This window comes from Cololabis saira, chromosome 21 (assembly GCF_033807715.1).
Source record: "Cololabis saira isolate AMF1-May2022 chromosome 21, fColSai1.1, whole genome shotgun sequence".
Lineage (NCBI taxonomy): Eukaryota > Metazoa > Chordata > Actinopteri > Beloniformes > Belonidae > Cololabis > Cololabis saira.
Window position 1 is genome coordinate 9,794,487 of NC_084607.1, and position 16,274 is coordinate 9,810,760.

The 16,274-nt window shown below is 41.2% G+C and overlaps 2 protein-coding genes across 3 annotated transcripts in view; one reads left to right on the forward strand and one right to left on the reverse strand.

The window, feature by feature from the left end:
• asb16 (ankyrin repeat and SOCS box containing 16) overlaps positions 1-16,274 on the reverse strand; it is a 333,586-nt gene that overhangs the window by 292,605 nt on the left and 24,707 nt on the right. The gene's annotated exons all lie outside the window — the stretch shown is intronic.
• On the forward strand, positions 48-11,498 carry ubtf (upstream binding transcription factor). Of its 2 annotated transcripts, none has more exons than XM_061711626.1 (21): positions 48-322; positions 1,813-1,871; positions 2,776-2,948; positions 3,064-3,147; positions 3,238-3,393; positions 3,508-3,572; positions 3,671-3,797; positions 3,892-4,002; positions 4,094-4,227; positions 4,327-4,468; positions 4,552-4,593; positions 4,716-4,826; positions 6,157-6,312; positions 6,415-6,561; positions 6,894-7,004; positions 7,086-7,177; positions 7,278-7,467; positions 7,577-7,624; positions 7,711-7,764; positions 7,881-8,021; positions 8,113-11,498. In XM_061711626.1, the coding sequence occupies exons 2-21, from the start codon at positions 1,835-1,837 to the stop codon at positions 8,239-8,241; spliced, it is 2,250 nt and encodes a 749-aa protein (XP_061567610.1). In that variant the 5' UTR covers positions 48-322; positions 1,813-1,834; the 3' UTR covers positions 8,242-11,498. The 2 variants fall into 2 exon arrangements, with proteins under 2 accessions (XP_061567610.1, XP_061567609.1); XM_061711625.1 differs by having other exon boundaries at positions 52-322; positions 8,110-11,496.

Sequence of the window (16,274 nt, forward strand, 5' to 3'; positions counted from 1 at the left end):
CATTTGTGGTTTGGCGTGGGGGGAATAAACGCTTGGTTTCCGCGCCGAGACCTCCATGCGGCTGCCGGCGGAACAGCCGGCCGCGTCTCGGGCAGCCATCAGGGATCTCGGTTTAATATCTCACCGTGCAGACTCGCCCTCCCTCTCCCCCTCTCTCTCTCACCGACGACCGAGGTCGGAGAACCCGCCTTTCTCGTCCTCGTCGTCCTCCTCATGCGCTTTTCTGGATCGAGGCAAGGCGGTTCTGCGACGCCCGGGCTCGAGCCATTAAGCTGTGGTTTTTTTCGGTGTTTTAGCAGTGCGCCATTGGGACCTCGTCACGGTAGGTTTGTGCGCTCGCAGCCCGGGCTGAACGCAGGCATGGCGGACCCGGAGCTTGTTTTTGTCGCGCCGCGGGAGCCGCTCCGCCTCGGAGGTTAACGCGCTGCTGCTGCTGCCTTTTCAATTACAAATACACCGACGTAGGAGCCGTTTAACCTCGTAATTACGGTCTCAATAAGTCAATAAGTAATATAAGTCACGTTGTTCCTTCTTTTCTTACAGAGAGCCTTGGGCAAAATCCTTTCAAACGAGACAAAATTCGCTTAAATTTGTTTTCATATACTTTTGTGCTATTTAAGTAAAAACGATATAAATACATATTATAGTATCCAGGTTTATTAGGTAGTTTTAATATTAAATTAACAATTTTAACGCTTTTTTACCAAGTCTTTGTTTTATTTTATTTTATTTTTTTCAATACTATAAATAAACTCAACGTTTTTAGGGTGCTTGGGTTGCCCTTGGTCGTAAAGTGTCTGAAAATTTGGTTTTATAATCTATTAATATGATGTAATTTGATTAAATTGGCGACATTCGGCTGCATGGTTGTTGATGTGAGCCGCTTAAGTGGAGCAGGTCACACGGCCGAACATCCGCCACCATGAAGGACGAGGCGAACAACGAACATCCGCCATCATGGAGCGCAGCGCGGCTACGCCTCGCTGAAGAATGCTCCAGGTTTTTCCCCCACCTCTAAAGTCGCCAATGTGTGAACGCCAGGGGAAAAAAACCCAGAAAAACCGAGAATAAAGCTTGTCTGGTTTATACTTTTGAAAAGCCAATTTATTCACAGCGAACGAGGAGGTTATTTCTTATTTCGGGTCCGTTTGGAGCGTTTGCAGCGGCGGGGCGCCTCCGTCGTAATGGCGCATTTTGGCTGCAGCGCTTCCAACGCTGCCATTCCTGCTTCCCGGAGACCGAAAGCGGATCCCCAGCAGTCCCCGTGGTCAGCTGGTCGCCTACAGCTGCCTGTCTGTCCACGTCCATTCGCTTCCTCCTTCCGTGGATCCTCCCCAACCTCCGCCGACAGAAACAGCCTCCATTACCGAGCGGAGCGTGCGGGAAAATGGTCGCTGCGACGCGTCCGCGATACTTTTGTTATGGAATAAGGACCTAGTGCTAATTCGCCAAATTCCGGTCGGCAAAAAATTTTTGTTTCGACGAAGACTCCTTGTTGTCGTAGTAGGTAGTTGTTGCCAGTTGAAGCCCTCTGCAGTGTTATTTGAGATTTGAAGCCGTCACAAGCAATAGCCTATGTCTCACCATGTAGCGTAAACGTTTTAGGGGCGGTGTAATGAACATAAACCATTATGTCAAGGCACATTTAAATTCACTTGGAATCATCAGTTTTACTTTCAAAACCACTTCTTTTGACCATCAACAGCCACATGAATAATAAATAAAAAACATTTATCAGTTTCTTGATTAAAAGCGTATTTTATGATATTTTAAATGAATAATTTCGGGACTTTTTTTTATTGTCTTTTGTAGATTTAACACGGCAGACTCTCAAATGAATGGAGTAATGGAGGCAACGACGCAAGACCAAGGTGAGATTCTGTTAAAGTTAGTCTTTTACAATTTCGACATGGGAATAACTTGATTTATTATTTTAATATTCGATTTAACTTTTTAAACATATTCAACAGTAATATACATGAATATAATCTTTATAGTTCTTAAAAAGTTAAAATAATTATGATTTATATATATTCTTTTTCTTTTTTTCCTTTATTTTAACATATTCAACAGTAATATACATGAATATAATCGTTATAGTTCTTAAAAAGTTATAAATAATTATGATTTATATATTTTTTTTTTGCTGGACTTTGGTGATGTGGTTTATATTCATGTCTCCATATCCTCAAGCTTTTCCCTCCCACTACTTCATATGATGGAGATGAACCGTCTTCTTTATCCTCTTGTAGACTTACAGACTGGCATATTTATTTACAAAGCTATTCTTGGTGTTCCTCCATTCTACCTACAGAAATACATCCTTTGGAAAAAAAAAAAAAAAACTCTGGTTAAGTTATTTGTCTTCACCCTCCAGATTTGATTCTTTAACTGAATCTTAAGTGCAAACTTTTAAGGGATGCTGCTCACTACTCTTAATCTGATCCAGATTCACTTGAACCTCAAGGGTCTGGTCTTATTTCAGGATTTTAAACATAAGTTAAATATTCCATCTGCATCCACTTCTGGTTGCAGACATCTCTGATCATTAACCATGCGTATAAAGACTTTAGTGGTAGTTTCAGACCTTATTTACATACAGATGTTAGTATATGCGTTTCGGGACTCTTGTGGTTTAACTGCTGCCTGGGGAGTTTTTTTCTTTCTTTGGTTAAATGTAGGTTGATTTCAAAGCAAAACTACTTTAGACAGCTGGATGGCGTAACAGTTTGTTTGCAAATGTTTGTCTTTCCTCCTTTCTTATCATGGCCACAGTGTGGGCGCAGGACGACCTCCTGAAACTGCTGGAGGCCATGAAGGTGGCCCTGCCGCAGAAAGACCTGACGAAATACAAAACTTCCGAGTCCCACCTGGACTGGCAGAAGGTGGCCTTCAACTCCTACACGGCAGAGATGTGTAAGCAGAAGTGGCAGGAAGTCTCTAAAGAGGTGAGCCACTTCAAGCGGTGACGTACCGATTGTGATCTTTGTCTGTCGTGTTGTTTGGTTTGGACTAAATTTCGACCTTTACTGAGTTCAGTTATGCGTTTTTGCTGCCAAACAGATCCGTAAATTCAGAACTCTCACAGAGCTGATAGTCGATGCTCAGGACTACATCAAGCACCCCTACAAAGGCAAAAAAATAAAGGTGAGTTAAATCAGCGTGTCACATTGCTAATGGTAAACTAACCCTGCAAACGGAGCCCAACACTGGTGTTTTTACTGTCTCCATAAACAGAAGCATCCGGATTTCCCCAAGAAACCTTTGACTCCATATTTTCGATTCTTCATGGAAAAGAGGGCGAAATACGCAAAACTGCACCCTGAGATGAGCAACTTGGACCTCACCAAAATCCTCTCAAAGAAATACAGGGAGCTGCCCGACAAAAAGAAGGTCTGTATGGTCTAAAAAGATTAAAAACAAAAACTGCCCCGTTACCTTCGTTGTTCTTTTTGATCTGGTTTGGAAGGGGAAAAAAAACATCTGGTTTTCTTGTCGCTACTACAGAAAAAGTATGTGGAAGACTTCTTACGAGACAAGGAATCATTTGTGGTGAGCATGATGAAATTCAGGTGAGGCCACTTCCTACGGCATGTCAAGCTCGTCACGCTCGCCTCTGCACAATCGTTAGAAACGGTGCCTGAAATCGTGGTTTGTCTCGTCTGAACAGAGAACTGCACCCGGACCTTATGGAGAGCATGGCGAAGAAAGGTTCAAATGTTCCCGAAAAGCCCAAGACGCCCCAGCAGCTGTGGTACAACCATGAAAAGAAGGCCGTCCTGAAGACACGTCCAGATGTAAGGGCGGGGATTTAAAAAACGGGCAGAGTGCAGACTCTTACACCCCAGCTGTGTTGACCCAGAGATCTTATGTCTGTTTGTCCGACACCAGGCAACCACCAAAGACATTAAGGACAGTCTTGGCAAACAGTGGACGCAGCTGTCAGACAAGAAAAGGCTAAAGTGGATCGGCAAGTCCCTGGAACAGCAGAAACTGTATGAGGTAAGAATTGCTGTGGTGATACGTCCCATTGGGGATTAAAAATGTAGTTCCTGTATTCATCAGTATTAATTGTGTGTGTTATGTTTTGAAGGGAACGATGCGGGAATACATCCAGCAGCACCCGGAGTTGAACATGACGCAGGGGGATATTGTGAAGTCCACGCTGACCAAGGCGGAGCGGCACCTGAAGGACAAGTCCGACGGGCGACCCGACAAGCCTCCTCCGTGAGTTGCAGCTACTCTGCTAGCACATTTGAGTAACTGCCAGGTCTCTGCGACATGAACGTGGGGTTTTCAGTGCGACGTGTCTGTAATGGCTTCCAGAAACGGTTACTCCATGTTCTGCGCGGAGCTGATGTCGAGCATGAAGGACGTTCCAAGCACAGAGCGCATGGTGATGTGCAGCCAGCGATGGAAGCTGCTGAAGCAGGGCGAGAAAGACGCGTACCAGAAACGCTGTGAACAGGCGAGTTCAGTCTCAGTGAGTCGCACCGCTAGCAAGTCCTGTCCTTCACCTCGGTCTCACGTTGCTTTTTTCTCCCCCTCCAGAGGAAGAAGGACTATGAAATCGAAATGAACAGATTTCTCAGTGTAAGTCTTAATTTCATGGATGGTTTTTATTGTCCTCTTTGTTGTCATGTTATTATCAGTGCGCTTCCCAGAAGCCTTTCACACGGTATACTCAGAGGTAATTCTTTATTTCAATTGTGTAGACAATATCAGAGGAGGAGCAGGCGCGGGTGCTGGGCGAGGACAAGGGGGGCTTCAAGAAGGGCGGTGGAGCCAACAGTCCTGCCGCAAAAAAGCAAGCCTCTAAAGCAAAGGTATGTCTGAGAATAGTCGCTTTAAGGTAATTTTGCTCGTGTCTTGCTACTGGCCATGCTGTGAATGAATGAGTTTTATTTTTGTGTCATGTCCGAAGACCCGTCCCTTACAGGATTATAAGACACCAGAAACAGAAAATCATCAATATACAACATCACACTCACTTAATTGGGAGCTACACAATGTACACCAGAAAAAGAAAATAAATAAATCCAATTAAAAAATAAATAAAATAAAAAAAATACTTAATATTTCTTTCTCCCCAACAAAAACCAGAATGGATATTTTCACATATATGTTACTTTTCTTCGTTTATCCCACGCTTTCTCTAAATAGGCAGCAAGTGCAAATACTTTATAATCAAAAATCCATTTGAGCCTCTCAGCATCACTTACCCACATCAAATCCAAGTTCTTAAACCTATCAAATAATTTCTGAAGCAACTCATGATACAGAGGACAATAAAATACAAACTGGAACTCATTTTCAATATATCATTAATATCACAATAAGGACAAATCCGCTCTTCTTCTGGGATCCCCCGATAACGTCCTGTTTCAAGGTGCAGAGGCAAGATTCCACAACAGATTTGGGCACATAGTGATCGTTGTCTTTTAGATAACGAGGCACAAACATACTTTTCACAGCTATAACAACTTTTTATCACACTAAATATTCTTAATTTTGGTTTATACAATATGTCCTGTGACCATTTGATCTGATAAACATTAAACAAGGCTTCTTTACCCGAAGACACATTCGCAACGCTCACATTCTGAAATACATGCAATGCGCCAATCCTAATAAATATATCCTCTACTTCACTTGCCCATGCGCCTTTTATTGTGACATCCCATTTTAATATTTTCTTGGCTATTCTATTCTATTCTGGCATCTTCCCTATTCTGTTCCATAAAGCTAACATACATAGCTAACGTACCTCACATGGCTCCCATCCCATATCTCCCGTTATAGCTAGTATGAGCACGAATTTATGAACCCCCAAAAAATATCGGATTGCCCTATTCTGTACCCTTTGTCCTTTCATGTTTTCCTTTTAAGCCCCATACTCCTGCCATATAATCAATAACAGGACAGACGCACCTCTGAAATAATTTGTAATAGGAAGCATATCCTAAATCGCCCAGCTTTTTAGTCTTTCCTATTACACCACCAAGTGCCCTACTTGCTGTGATTATACCAAGCAAATTAGGCTCTCTTTAGGTGTTAACGTACAGGCGATTAGTTCATCAGCTCATTTGCAGCTAAAGTAAAAAAAACTGTTGCTGTTACTGTTGCATTATCTGTGTTGTTTTTTTGTTTTTGCAGGTCAATCCAGAGAAACCCAAAAGGCCCATCTCTGCCATGTTCATATTCTCTGAGGAGAAACGTCCCAAACTGCAGCAGGAGCGACCGGACCTCTCTGACAGCGAGCTCACACGGCTGCTGGCTCGCATGTGGAACGAGCTGCCAGATAAGAAAAAGGTAGCGGGTCACCGCAGTAAAATGGATTCGGGGGGCGGGGGGGGCTACGTTTTCCGATGTGTACAATTTGTATTCACCGTTTTGATCATTTCCTGGTTCTAGGAGAAGTATAAACGCTTGGAAACGGTCCTGAAAGCAGAGTCTGAGAGAAAGGAGAAGGAGGACCGGAGCCGTCTGCCGGACCCGCCCAAGACGGCTCAGGACATCTGGCAGCAGAGTGTTATAGGAGACTATCTGGCCAGATTTAAGGTACGTAAAAGTGGCAAAATTATAGACAAGTTTGGTTTCAGCACACTGTCCTTAATTCTGAACAATGGTTACAGAACTCTGTAACACAAATGAAATTGAATAAGGGCCATAAAAAATTCAGAAATAAAGCACTGCAAGAATATTGACTTCATCTCCTCGAGTGTCTAACAATGGGATTTGTTAAGAATCATTAGAGGTAAATGCAGATCTAACGATATTAGTTGGGCATGTAACAGTGAATTACAGTTGAGTGTGTTTCTGTTACCGACAAGTTGAATGAAAATGCTGATTTAAGATCACCACAAGCCCTTTAATGAGTCTGTGCTGTGCAGAGTGACCGGCCCAAGGCACAGAAGGCCATGGAAGCAACCTGGAGCACCATGGAGAAGAAGGAGAAGATCATGTGGATCAAAAAGGCAGCAGAGGACCAGAAAAGATACGAGGTGAGAGGAAACCTCTGTTTATTCCCTGCCGTCTGTTTAGAGGACGAGTGAGAGATAAGTGCTGACTTGTCTCTTCAACAGAGAGACCTGTGCGAGATGCGCTCTCCGGCTGCCGCCGCCATCGCCTCGGGGAAGAAGATGAAGTTTGAAGGAGAACCCAAGAAACCCCCATCGTACGTTTGTGACGTCCAAAGTAGAAGCTGCTCCTGTTTGAAGTACTGAAACCCATCGAGGTGTATTCATGTGTTTGTATCTTCACTTTTGACCTGCCAGAAACGGATATCAGAAGTTCTCCCAGGAGATGCTGTCCAACGGGGAGCTGAATCATCTCCCCATGAAGGAGCGCATGACCGAGATCGGCAGCCGGTGGCAGAGGTTGCCCCTGAAGGAGAAGGAGCGCTACAAGAAGATTGCCGAGGAGAAGCAGAAGCAGTACAAAGTCCTGCTGGAACAGTGGCTCACTGTAAGGAGTCGTTTCTGGCTGATGTGGAGACGGAAAATTTAAGATATGTATGTGGGTTTATGTTTTTTTTCTTACATCTTCTGACAAATGCACTGTTATCTGTCTGCAGAGCTTGTCTTCACAAGAGCGAAATACTTACAAAGAATACAACTCACAAGTAAGTGTTTACTTCTAATGTCAATATTTTTTCTTCTGAGACTGTTCCTGAGCTCGTTCAAACTGAGGTTTTCTTCAACTTTTTAGAAAAGGAGAAACCTGGCAAAGCCAGGAGGCCCCAAGGCGAAGTCCAAGAAGTCTGTGAGTTGTGGTTTTATTTCTCTTACTGCCAAGCAGCTCGTTCTTCAGCTCAGAGCGAAGCGTCAAGTATGTCCATGCATGTGTAGAGCTCTATCTGAAAACCTGTCTCTTAACAGGAAACGGAGGAGGAAGAGGACGACGATGACGACGACGACGATGACGACGACGATGATGATGACGACGACGATCAGGAGAAGGCTTCCTCCGATGCAGACTCGTCCAGTGAGGAGGACGATGAAGACGAGGATGACGATGAGGTCAGTGACACCTCTACGCCAACACATGTCGGTAATGAAGAAACCAGAACGAGTGTTACATTTCTTTGTCTGTTTTGTTTGTTCAAAGAAGGGCAGTGACGACGACGAGGAGGACGACGAAGAGGAGGATGAAGACGAGGCAGAAGACAAGGAAAACAAGTCGGAGGACAGCAGCAGTGAGTCAAACTCTGGAGGATCGTCGGACTCGGATTCAGACTGAAATGGACCGACGTCACCCCGAGACGAACTAAGCAGCGCTGAGCTGAGCCAAGAGTCCAGGGAGCTCTGCCACTGTGCCAACCCTGCTCTCCTCCCACCACCAGAGGGAGCCCCTGTATTGCTTCGTCCATCTCTCACACGCACCCATTTTGTGTTGCTGGTGGTAACCTGTATTCGAGGAGGGACACCCCACCCACCCCCCACCCCCCCAAAAAACACAAAAAAATCAGTTTAATTCCCTCCCAGGTGTGGTGGCCATCTCTTATCACGGGTTATCTCGCTGACATTGTACCAAAAACAGCATTCCACTAGTTTGGTGAGGTCATGAACATTTCTACCCCTGAGTTCAGTCACCATTTGATAGTTAAAGCTTCAAGTTTTAGTGCGCGGGGTAATTACTTCCCCTCCGATGTTCCTTTTATTGTTCTGGTGTTTGGTTAAGCAGAAGTGGCGTGGGTCGTGAGCCGGCTTCACTGAGCCAAAGAACAGTGCGGTGGGTCACTTTGGCGAGGCGGTGGGGGACGGGGCACCAAAAAATTGCACTCTTCAGAATGTTTCTTTTTAATATTTTTTCTAGTTGCTTGGTTCTCTACTCAAGATGTAGATTTTATAATTTGGTTCTTACAGAGGTGGTATTTTTTCAGGAAAAACAAGTCAAGCCATTATGAATGTCTTTTTTGTTGCTGGAAAATTTCAGATCTCTTTACAAAAGGTGTCTGTGAAATGTTCATCTCCCATGGATTTATGGTGTTTCATTGTTTTGCAGCAATGGGTGCTTTCGGACTGCGAGGAACTTTTTATAGTTCCTTAACTTTTTTAAGGCGGGTCCCAGTCTTTTATTTTTTTATTATTATTATCATTCTTTTGTTCGGACTACAGGAACTGCAACCAACTGAACTGCTTTTATACGGTGTTTTTCCCAATGTGAGTGGAACCATCTGCTCCACCGTTTGTATGGTGGTTGGTTGAATGTATCAGCGCAACAGCGGAACTTACCATACCAAAAGAAAGGAAAAGGAAAATAAACATCAGCAAAACATTAGCCATGTAAACAACAATTGTTAACGGTAGTCTCAAGGAATACAGTGACAGTATTATTGACGTGAATCGTCCATCGGGTACCACCCCTCTGGCTGCATACTTTGTCACTTCATCTCTTCCGTCTGCAGTTGATTTGCTCCCAGAGCAGAAGCTCACCATGGTTATCTCGTCTTCTTGTCCCTCCAGGAGCTCCTCAGTCCCCACAACCCTCAGAGACCACAGAGAACTGTTTTGTCCGATTGTACCCATTGAATCAAAGTGGATGTAATTACAGTTTTTGACATTAGTCAGTATTCAAAGTAATAAAGGAAGTCCAGCTACATTCACGGGGACCGTACCTCTTTGCTGTAGTTGTAAATACAACAGGACAGAATCGTCATCTACGATGGCATTTAAAGTTGTGGTTGCAATGAATCATTTAAAAAAAACAGCTATAAAAGACATGAAAAATGATTACAAATTTAAATTGTGTAGTTACTAAAACTGTAAACATCTTACTGTAATCTCCTAGCTGATCTGCGACTTGAACTTGCTAAACTTTATTCAAAAATGTTCCCCATCTTCACAATTTATATATATTTTTTTTTTTCAACCAGATGAACAACTAGCAGAACTTGAACTTCCAGACACATTTAGTTTATATGGTTACTTTATTTCACGAATAAAGATGGTTTTCATGTAGACATAGTTGTCCAGAGCTGATTACATCCACTTAGTTATTTTTTTAAAACATCTGGTGTGCATGAATATTCGTGTCGGCGCTGCAGGAAGCATTTCCATGTACGTGTGTGTTGGTGAACTGACCCGTCTCATCCCGTCAATCCTTCAGTCTTAAACAATTCCGTTTTAAATCGGGTAAATTAGCTTGACCTCACGTTGATAAATGGTGTCAATTGAGAACATTTCGTTCTTAGTCTGTTTTTTTTTTTTTTAAAGACAACTGTTTTTCTCATAATATTTCATTGAGCTTCTTTGTTTAAAGGTTTGTTTTAATTGTGAGTGTTTGTGTGCCAGCCCATCTTAATCTGTTGTGGATGAAGAAACTGAACTTTTTTTTTTTGTTTAGTTATTCCATTTCAGATTTGTCTTTTTAGTATTGGCTGTTATCCACATGAGGTTTTGTCTGATGCTTATCCAAAAACAAAAAAAAAAGAGAAGTGTGCACTTAATGTAAATGTGTCCCTTTTGCGTTTGTGTGCTTGCATGCACAGAGCTGTGTATTTGAGGAGGTGTGTGTGTGTGCGTGCGTGTGTGTTTTTGCTTTAATGTGCTCTCTTCTTTCTGTTCGATGTCATGATGCGACTGCAGTGTGCATGCACTGTATGTGCCTGTGTGGGGACATCATCGCAACACCATGAATGTAGATAATGTCATTATTTTTCTTATATTTTTATTTTTCCCCCTCCAAAGGACTTTGCTGTCAAGTGTCTGATTACCTGAATATTAACTGTTGACAAGATTTAGTTAATTACTGTATTTTCGTTCCAGACAGCCCAATTACATGACAACTGTTATTGATCTGCTAGAGTCAGATCATTTTGACCATTCTCCATCTCATCACAGACTGCAACCAATCCAGCGCGGACTATTAAAATAACTGGGGGAGAGAACAGATAAGTGACTGCTAACAGTGACTGGTGGTAGCTTGTAAAAAGGGATGTGAGGAGCTGAGTTGCCAGTGGACTTGGAGTATAAAAACGTGTAATTTTTCTGTAAATACAGTTTTGTATCGAGTGCTGATTGTTTTGTTAGTAGTTTAATTTTGCAAACTCTCATCTGTGATTCCTGAGGCCAGTGAGTCTTTCACTCACGGGGGAAGACATCCTTAGTTAGATTCACCCGTTTTGTTTGTTTTCCACCGTATGTTGGTTTATAGACTTATCTATAACAGCAAAGCTTTACAAGTTTGTACTGCTGACCATTTGACAGAAATTGATGTTTTATATGGCTGAGGGTGTTCTTATGTCCTTGTAGTTTAAGTATTTGAGCAAATAAAGGAAAAAAGGACCTTTTAAGAGACATAATTGTGTCATTTTGAACTCTAGCCGTTGTCGCCACCCAGGGGTGAGTATGAAAGTCTGACTCAAAAAACGGTTTCAAGTAAAGCAGTTATTGTCACACCACAAGAGTCTTTGAATCCTTTCTTTTTAAATATACCTGAAATATAGTTTCTTGTTTCAAGAAACTGTACTGTTTTAGACATTTTTTTTGCTATTTTAAAAAATTCTGGTCAAGACACTTTTTTTTTCTTACCCAACTGGCAAAGATTATTATTTTTGCTTAAATTGAGACTATTTTGATTAGATTCGTTGTATATAAGGCTTATTTCTAGAGGGGCTGTTTTTTGCAGTGTTGAATAAAGTTACAGTACAACAACGTAAACATATTTATTATTTACACAGACAAGACATGTTAAAGATAGGACTTTTTATGCTCAATTTTGTAATATTAAACATGGTTAAATTGTTTTGAGAATACAATTATTGGCAAGCATGTCAGAATAAATGAAGACATTTTATCAGCAGAGAAGTAATAGTAAAAGGGAAATGCTGACTTAGTAACCTCCGAAAAGGAAAGTAGTTAAGTCAATCTGGCAAAACGGAAGCACTTACCTATCTATACCTTCAAAGCAAAATCCTCAAAACGCTTCTCAAACCTCAGCTTTTATTTGGATTAAACATAAAAATTCATGCAGGGCTGCTGTGGTAAAACTAATATATTTTGAAATGCGGCAAAATATTTGGAAAATCATTTGCGGTGACTAATAAACACCTGTTGTTCAAATGTGCTTGATACTAGACTTGTAGTCAAGACCAAACCGAGACCAAGACACTACCAAGACCAGAGAGGGTCAAGACCAAGACCAACCAAGTCTAGTTCAGCTTGAGACCGAGACAAAAAAAACGTAGTTATTTTGTCATCTTGCGTGAGTTGTAGAGCATCAGCACCATCAGCTGCTTAGTTTCCATATGAGGTTGTGTTCAACTGCAATTCAATAACACAGAGAAGTGGATGTCTTATGTTGAACTCACTATGAATGTTTTCATCCATCAGCTGAGCTCAGATCTGTGTGGCGACTGCACTACCGCTATTTCTACACTATGGGAGGATTGACTGCTTTTAAGGATTGACACGGCCACTAACTAGTCCCAAAGTCCTCTAGCAGAATAACCAGCCTCCAACACCCCCCTCCACCTCAGAAAAGTAATGAATAGTAAAACGTTTTACTGATGTAAATTGTACTTAATTTGTAGATGAAACGTGAATTTTAAATATGAAAGATACACACAATTATCGACTTGAAATTGCATTATTTACCATTATAGTAGCCAAATTACACCGTATATCAGCATCACTGAAATGGCATAGACCTGATGCTTAATCAATCACAACAATATGCAAATATTATTCATATATTTAATAATAATAATAATAATACATTTTATTTATAGGGCGCCTTTCATGGCACTCAAGGTTGCCGTACAACAACAAATACAGTCAATAAAATAATTAAAACAGACTCATAAAATGTAAACAGAACCCGTAGCAGAGCAACCACAAACAGGGGAACATCAGGTCTCATATGCCAGTCTGAAGATGAGGGTTTTGAGGAGGGACTTGAGAAAGGAGAAGGAGTCAGTGTTCCTGAGGTCAGGGGGGAGGGAGATATATACATACTTATTCAAACAAGGCCATTATAAACACAATACTGTAAATAAATACAGACACACATGCACTAAAACGTTAAATAAAATGCAAAATGCAAATATTTTACAAAACTGTACATTAACAAGAGGAAGAACTGGTGATCACCAGATTCTGTCACCTTGGTGTGCAACGGCATCTCCATTATCCGAGTCTTGAGAACTACAAATCTACTTGATACACAAAACGTCTATACGTAGACATTGGTGCCTAGGCCGGATTATCCATATACTGAACCGGGTGAGCACCCAGGGGCTCCAGCCAATGAGGGGGCACCAAATAAAATGACTAACTGGACCATATATGTTATATTTTGTTAGTTTGTCCACATATTTGCTGGAAGAGGAGCAAACGGGTAGAACAGTAACCAATGATATAATAAAAATACATGAAAATAATAATAATAATATTAAAGTAAAAAGAATTGCGTTTGAGTGAGTGTGCTGTTCCCTACCTTCACATCAGCTCATTCAGTAGGCCTTTTTGATTGTTTACTCATGTGCTATAATAGTTTTGCATGTAGTCCCTCAGACAGGCCATATATGATGGAAATGATGATAGTTAACATGAGGTGTTACATTGGCATGTGAGTTGCATTCTGAGCATCAGTGTAGTGTGGTGTTTGTAGACTCATGTCTATCTGTGGTGTTACTCTTAGTTGGTTGCTTGTCTTACATTTATTTGTAGTGAGTGTTGAGCATGTACTTCAGCAATACGTTCATGGAAATCTATGGTCTTTATAACCATAGTAAATTTCCCTTTTTTTACCGTAAAATGTGGGGGGCACTTCAAGTGTGGTCACCCTAGGCAGAGCCGGCCCAAGGCATAAGCGAACTAAGCGGCTGCTTAGGGCCCCGTGACCACTAGGGGGCCCCCAAGAGTTAAAAAAAATATATATATATATTTTTTATGTGTGAGTTATGATTCATACATTATCAAAGGTATGTTATTGTACAAGAACACAATAATTTATATTATTATGTAAACAATATTATGTTAACAGACTACAGTAGACTACTGCTGGCATATTGACTACTGCCTCTCGGCGCTATTTGTTTGATTTTATTTGTTTATTCTATTTAATAATTTCTGTTTTTGTACATTTGAATGTATTCTTATAAGGAGAACATATTGACGAGGTACTGTTTCTCTAAGTTGAGTGATTTTAATTATAGTTCTAGTTTTTGTAGTACATTGTTGTTGCATTTAATTGTTGTTCCACTTCAAATTGTTGTTGCATATTGCTGTTGCAGTTTATTTAAAACCAAAAATAAAGTAGATAACGTGTTTACAGTAAATGGTTTATAAATTATATATTTGATTATTTTGTTTCTTTTAGTAGGCCTACACTGTAGATGACACTCAGTATCACACTTAGTACTATATCACTTTAAATATTAAGTGTAAAATCATCCCCAGGCCGCTCTTGTAGCTGAATTTGCTCCCATTTCAGATTAAAAACCATAGATGGGTTAAAACATGCCAGGCTGACAATAGGATGATGGAAACAACACTGCTGCAACTGTGCAGCTCTTTGACGTTTTATCTGTTGCTTCTCTGTGTGGCCAGTAGGGGCAGTTGCTGACTTTGCAAAATATTACATGTAATTGAAAGATTTTTCTGCAAGTTTATTAATCTGTTGTCTACTTCCATGGTTTTAATCACTGTGGATTACAATCTACGGAGCTCCTAAAGGGACATGTTTTTCTTTTTTTTTTATAATGAGTTTTACGCGTGCGCGTGAAACCTTTACGCGCGTGCGTAAAACCTTTAAGTGAGCACGTAAAGTTGTTTACTTGCAAGCAAAGTGGTAATGTCCTTATAATGGAGTCCCAGGTTAAAATATAGCTAAGCTAAATCCTGTAATGTCATTTACATTCATAAACAGAGCAGGGCGCAACTGGAGGGTCTCCTGTTCCAGCAATACTCCCATGTAATTGTTTTTACGCGCTCAAGTAGAACAACTTTTAGGCGCTCACTTATAAGTTTTGCGAGAGCGTGTGAAACTTTTTAGTGAGTGCATAAACGTTTTACGTGCTCACGTAAACAACTTTACGTGCTCACTTAAAGGTTTTACGCGCGCGTATAAAGGTTTCACGCCTAGAACTCATTATATATAAATATTTAAAAAAAATCTGTGTCCCTTTAGGGGCTCCGTGTATTTGAAATGACAGGGAAGAACATGAAATAAGTTTATAGTGGGTGTGTGAATGATCAATAATCAGTATTATTGGCAGTAATAGGCGGCCCCAAAATCAAATTTTGCTTGGGCCCCATGGAGGCTTGGGCCGGCCCTGCCCCTGGGGGACTTACTGTAATCCGGGTCTGGTTGGTGCCGGTCGCTGATGCTGGAAATCACATATAAATGGTGTAATATCAAAAATGTCTCAAACCCTAGCAATATACCTTACGCGCTTTTCACTTTTCATTTTTGGATAATTTTGGCTGAGTTCATCCTTATGGCATGAATTTTGGTGAGAGTGTGTATTTTTATATGATCTTTTAATTTCCAGCTCAGCTCCTACAGTAAGTCTAAAATACACTTTGTACAAACAATTGTTACACTCTGACCCCTTAGCACAAAAAACGCGCCATTGAAACCCATTCAAACTTCAATTTTTGATCTCACTTCCATTAAAGCATAATAGATGCATTTTATTATATCTAGGTGTCAATCTGGTCTTTTGCCTTGGAATTGATCATATTTACTACTCTGAACGAGATGATGTCATTTTGACCATATTTGGCATATGGAGAAAAAAAACATGCTATTTCCACTGGATGGCACCGTCACAATTCACCCCTCCCCTCCCTTAATGTGTGTGTGTGTGTGTGTGTGTGTGTGTGTGTGTGTGTGTGTGTGTGTGTGTGTGTGTGTGTGTGTGTGTGTGTGTGTGTGTGTGTGTGTGTATGTGTGTATGTACAGTTAGTATATGTGTGTGTGTGTGTGTGTGTGTGTGTGTGTGTGTGTGTGTGTGTGTGTGTATGTGTGTATGTACAGTTAGTATATGTGTGTGTGTGTGTGTGTGTGTGTGTGTGTGTGTGTGTGTGTGTGTGTGTGTGTGTGTGTGTGTGTGTTTGTGTGTGACCTTATGACATTATGAGCAAAGGCTTTCAAGTGCCACTGTTTTCATTCATTCACATGGTTTTTGTGCAGAAGTTCAAAGCCCCTCTAAGATTATTTTGTATAAATGCACACTACACACACCTACACAAGAGGTCCATAAACACAAATAAATCCAAACATGGGGCATTTTGAATCACATGAAAGGTGCAGCCATAGAGAGA

Excerpts from the sequence above, each read along its gene's own strand:
- ubtf (XM_061711625.1), top strand. The coding sequence starts at position 1,835 with ATGAATGGAGTAATGGAGGCAACGACGCAAGACCAAG. Across the intron at positions 2,949-3,063 it reads GGCAGGAAGTCTCTAAAGAG|ATCCGTAAATTCAGAACTCT; the intron begins GTGAGCCACTTC and ends GCTGCCAAACAG. Across the intron at positions 4,594-4,715 it reads AAATGAACAGATTTCTCAGT|ACAATATCAGAGGAGGAGCA; the intron begins GTAAGTCTTAAT and ends TCAATTGTGTAG.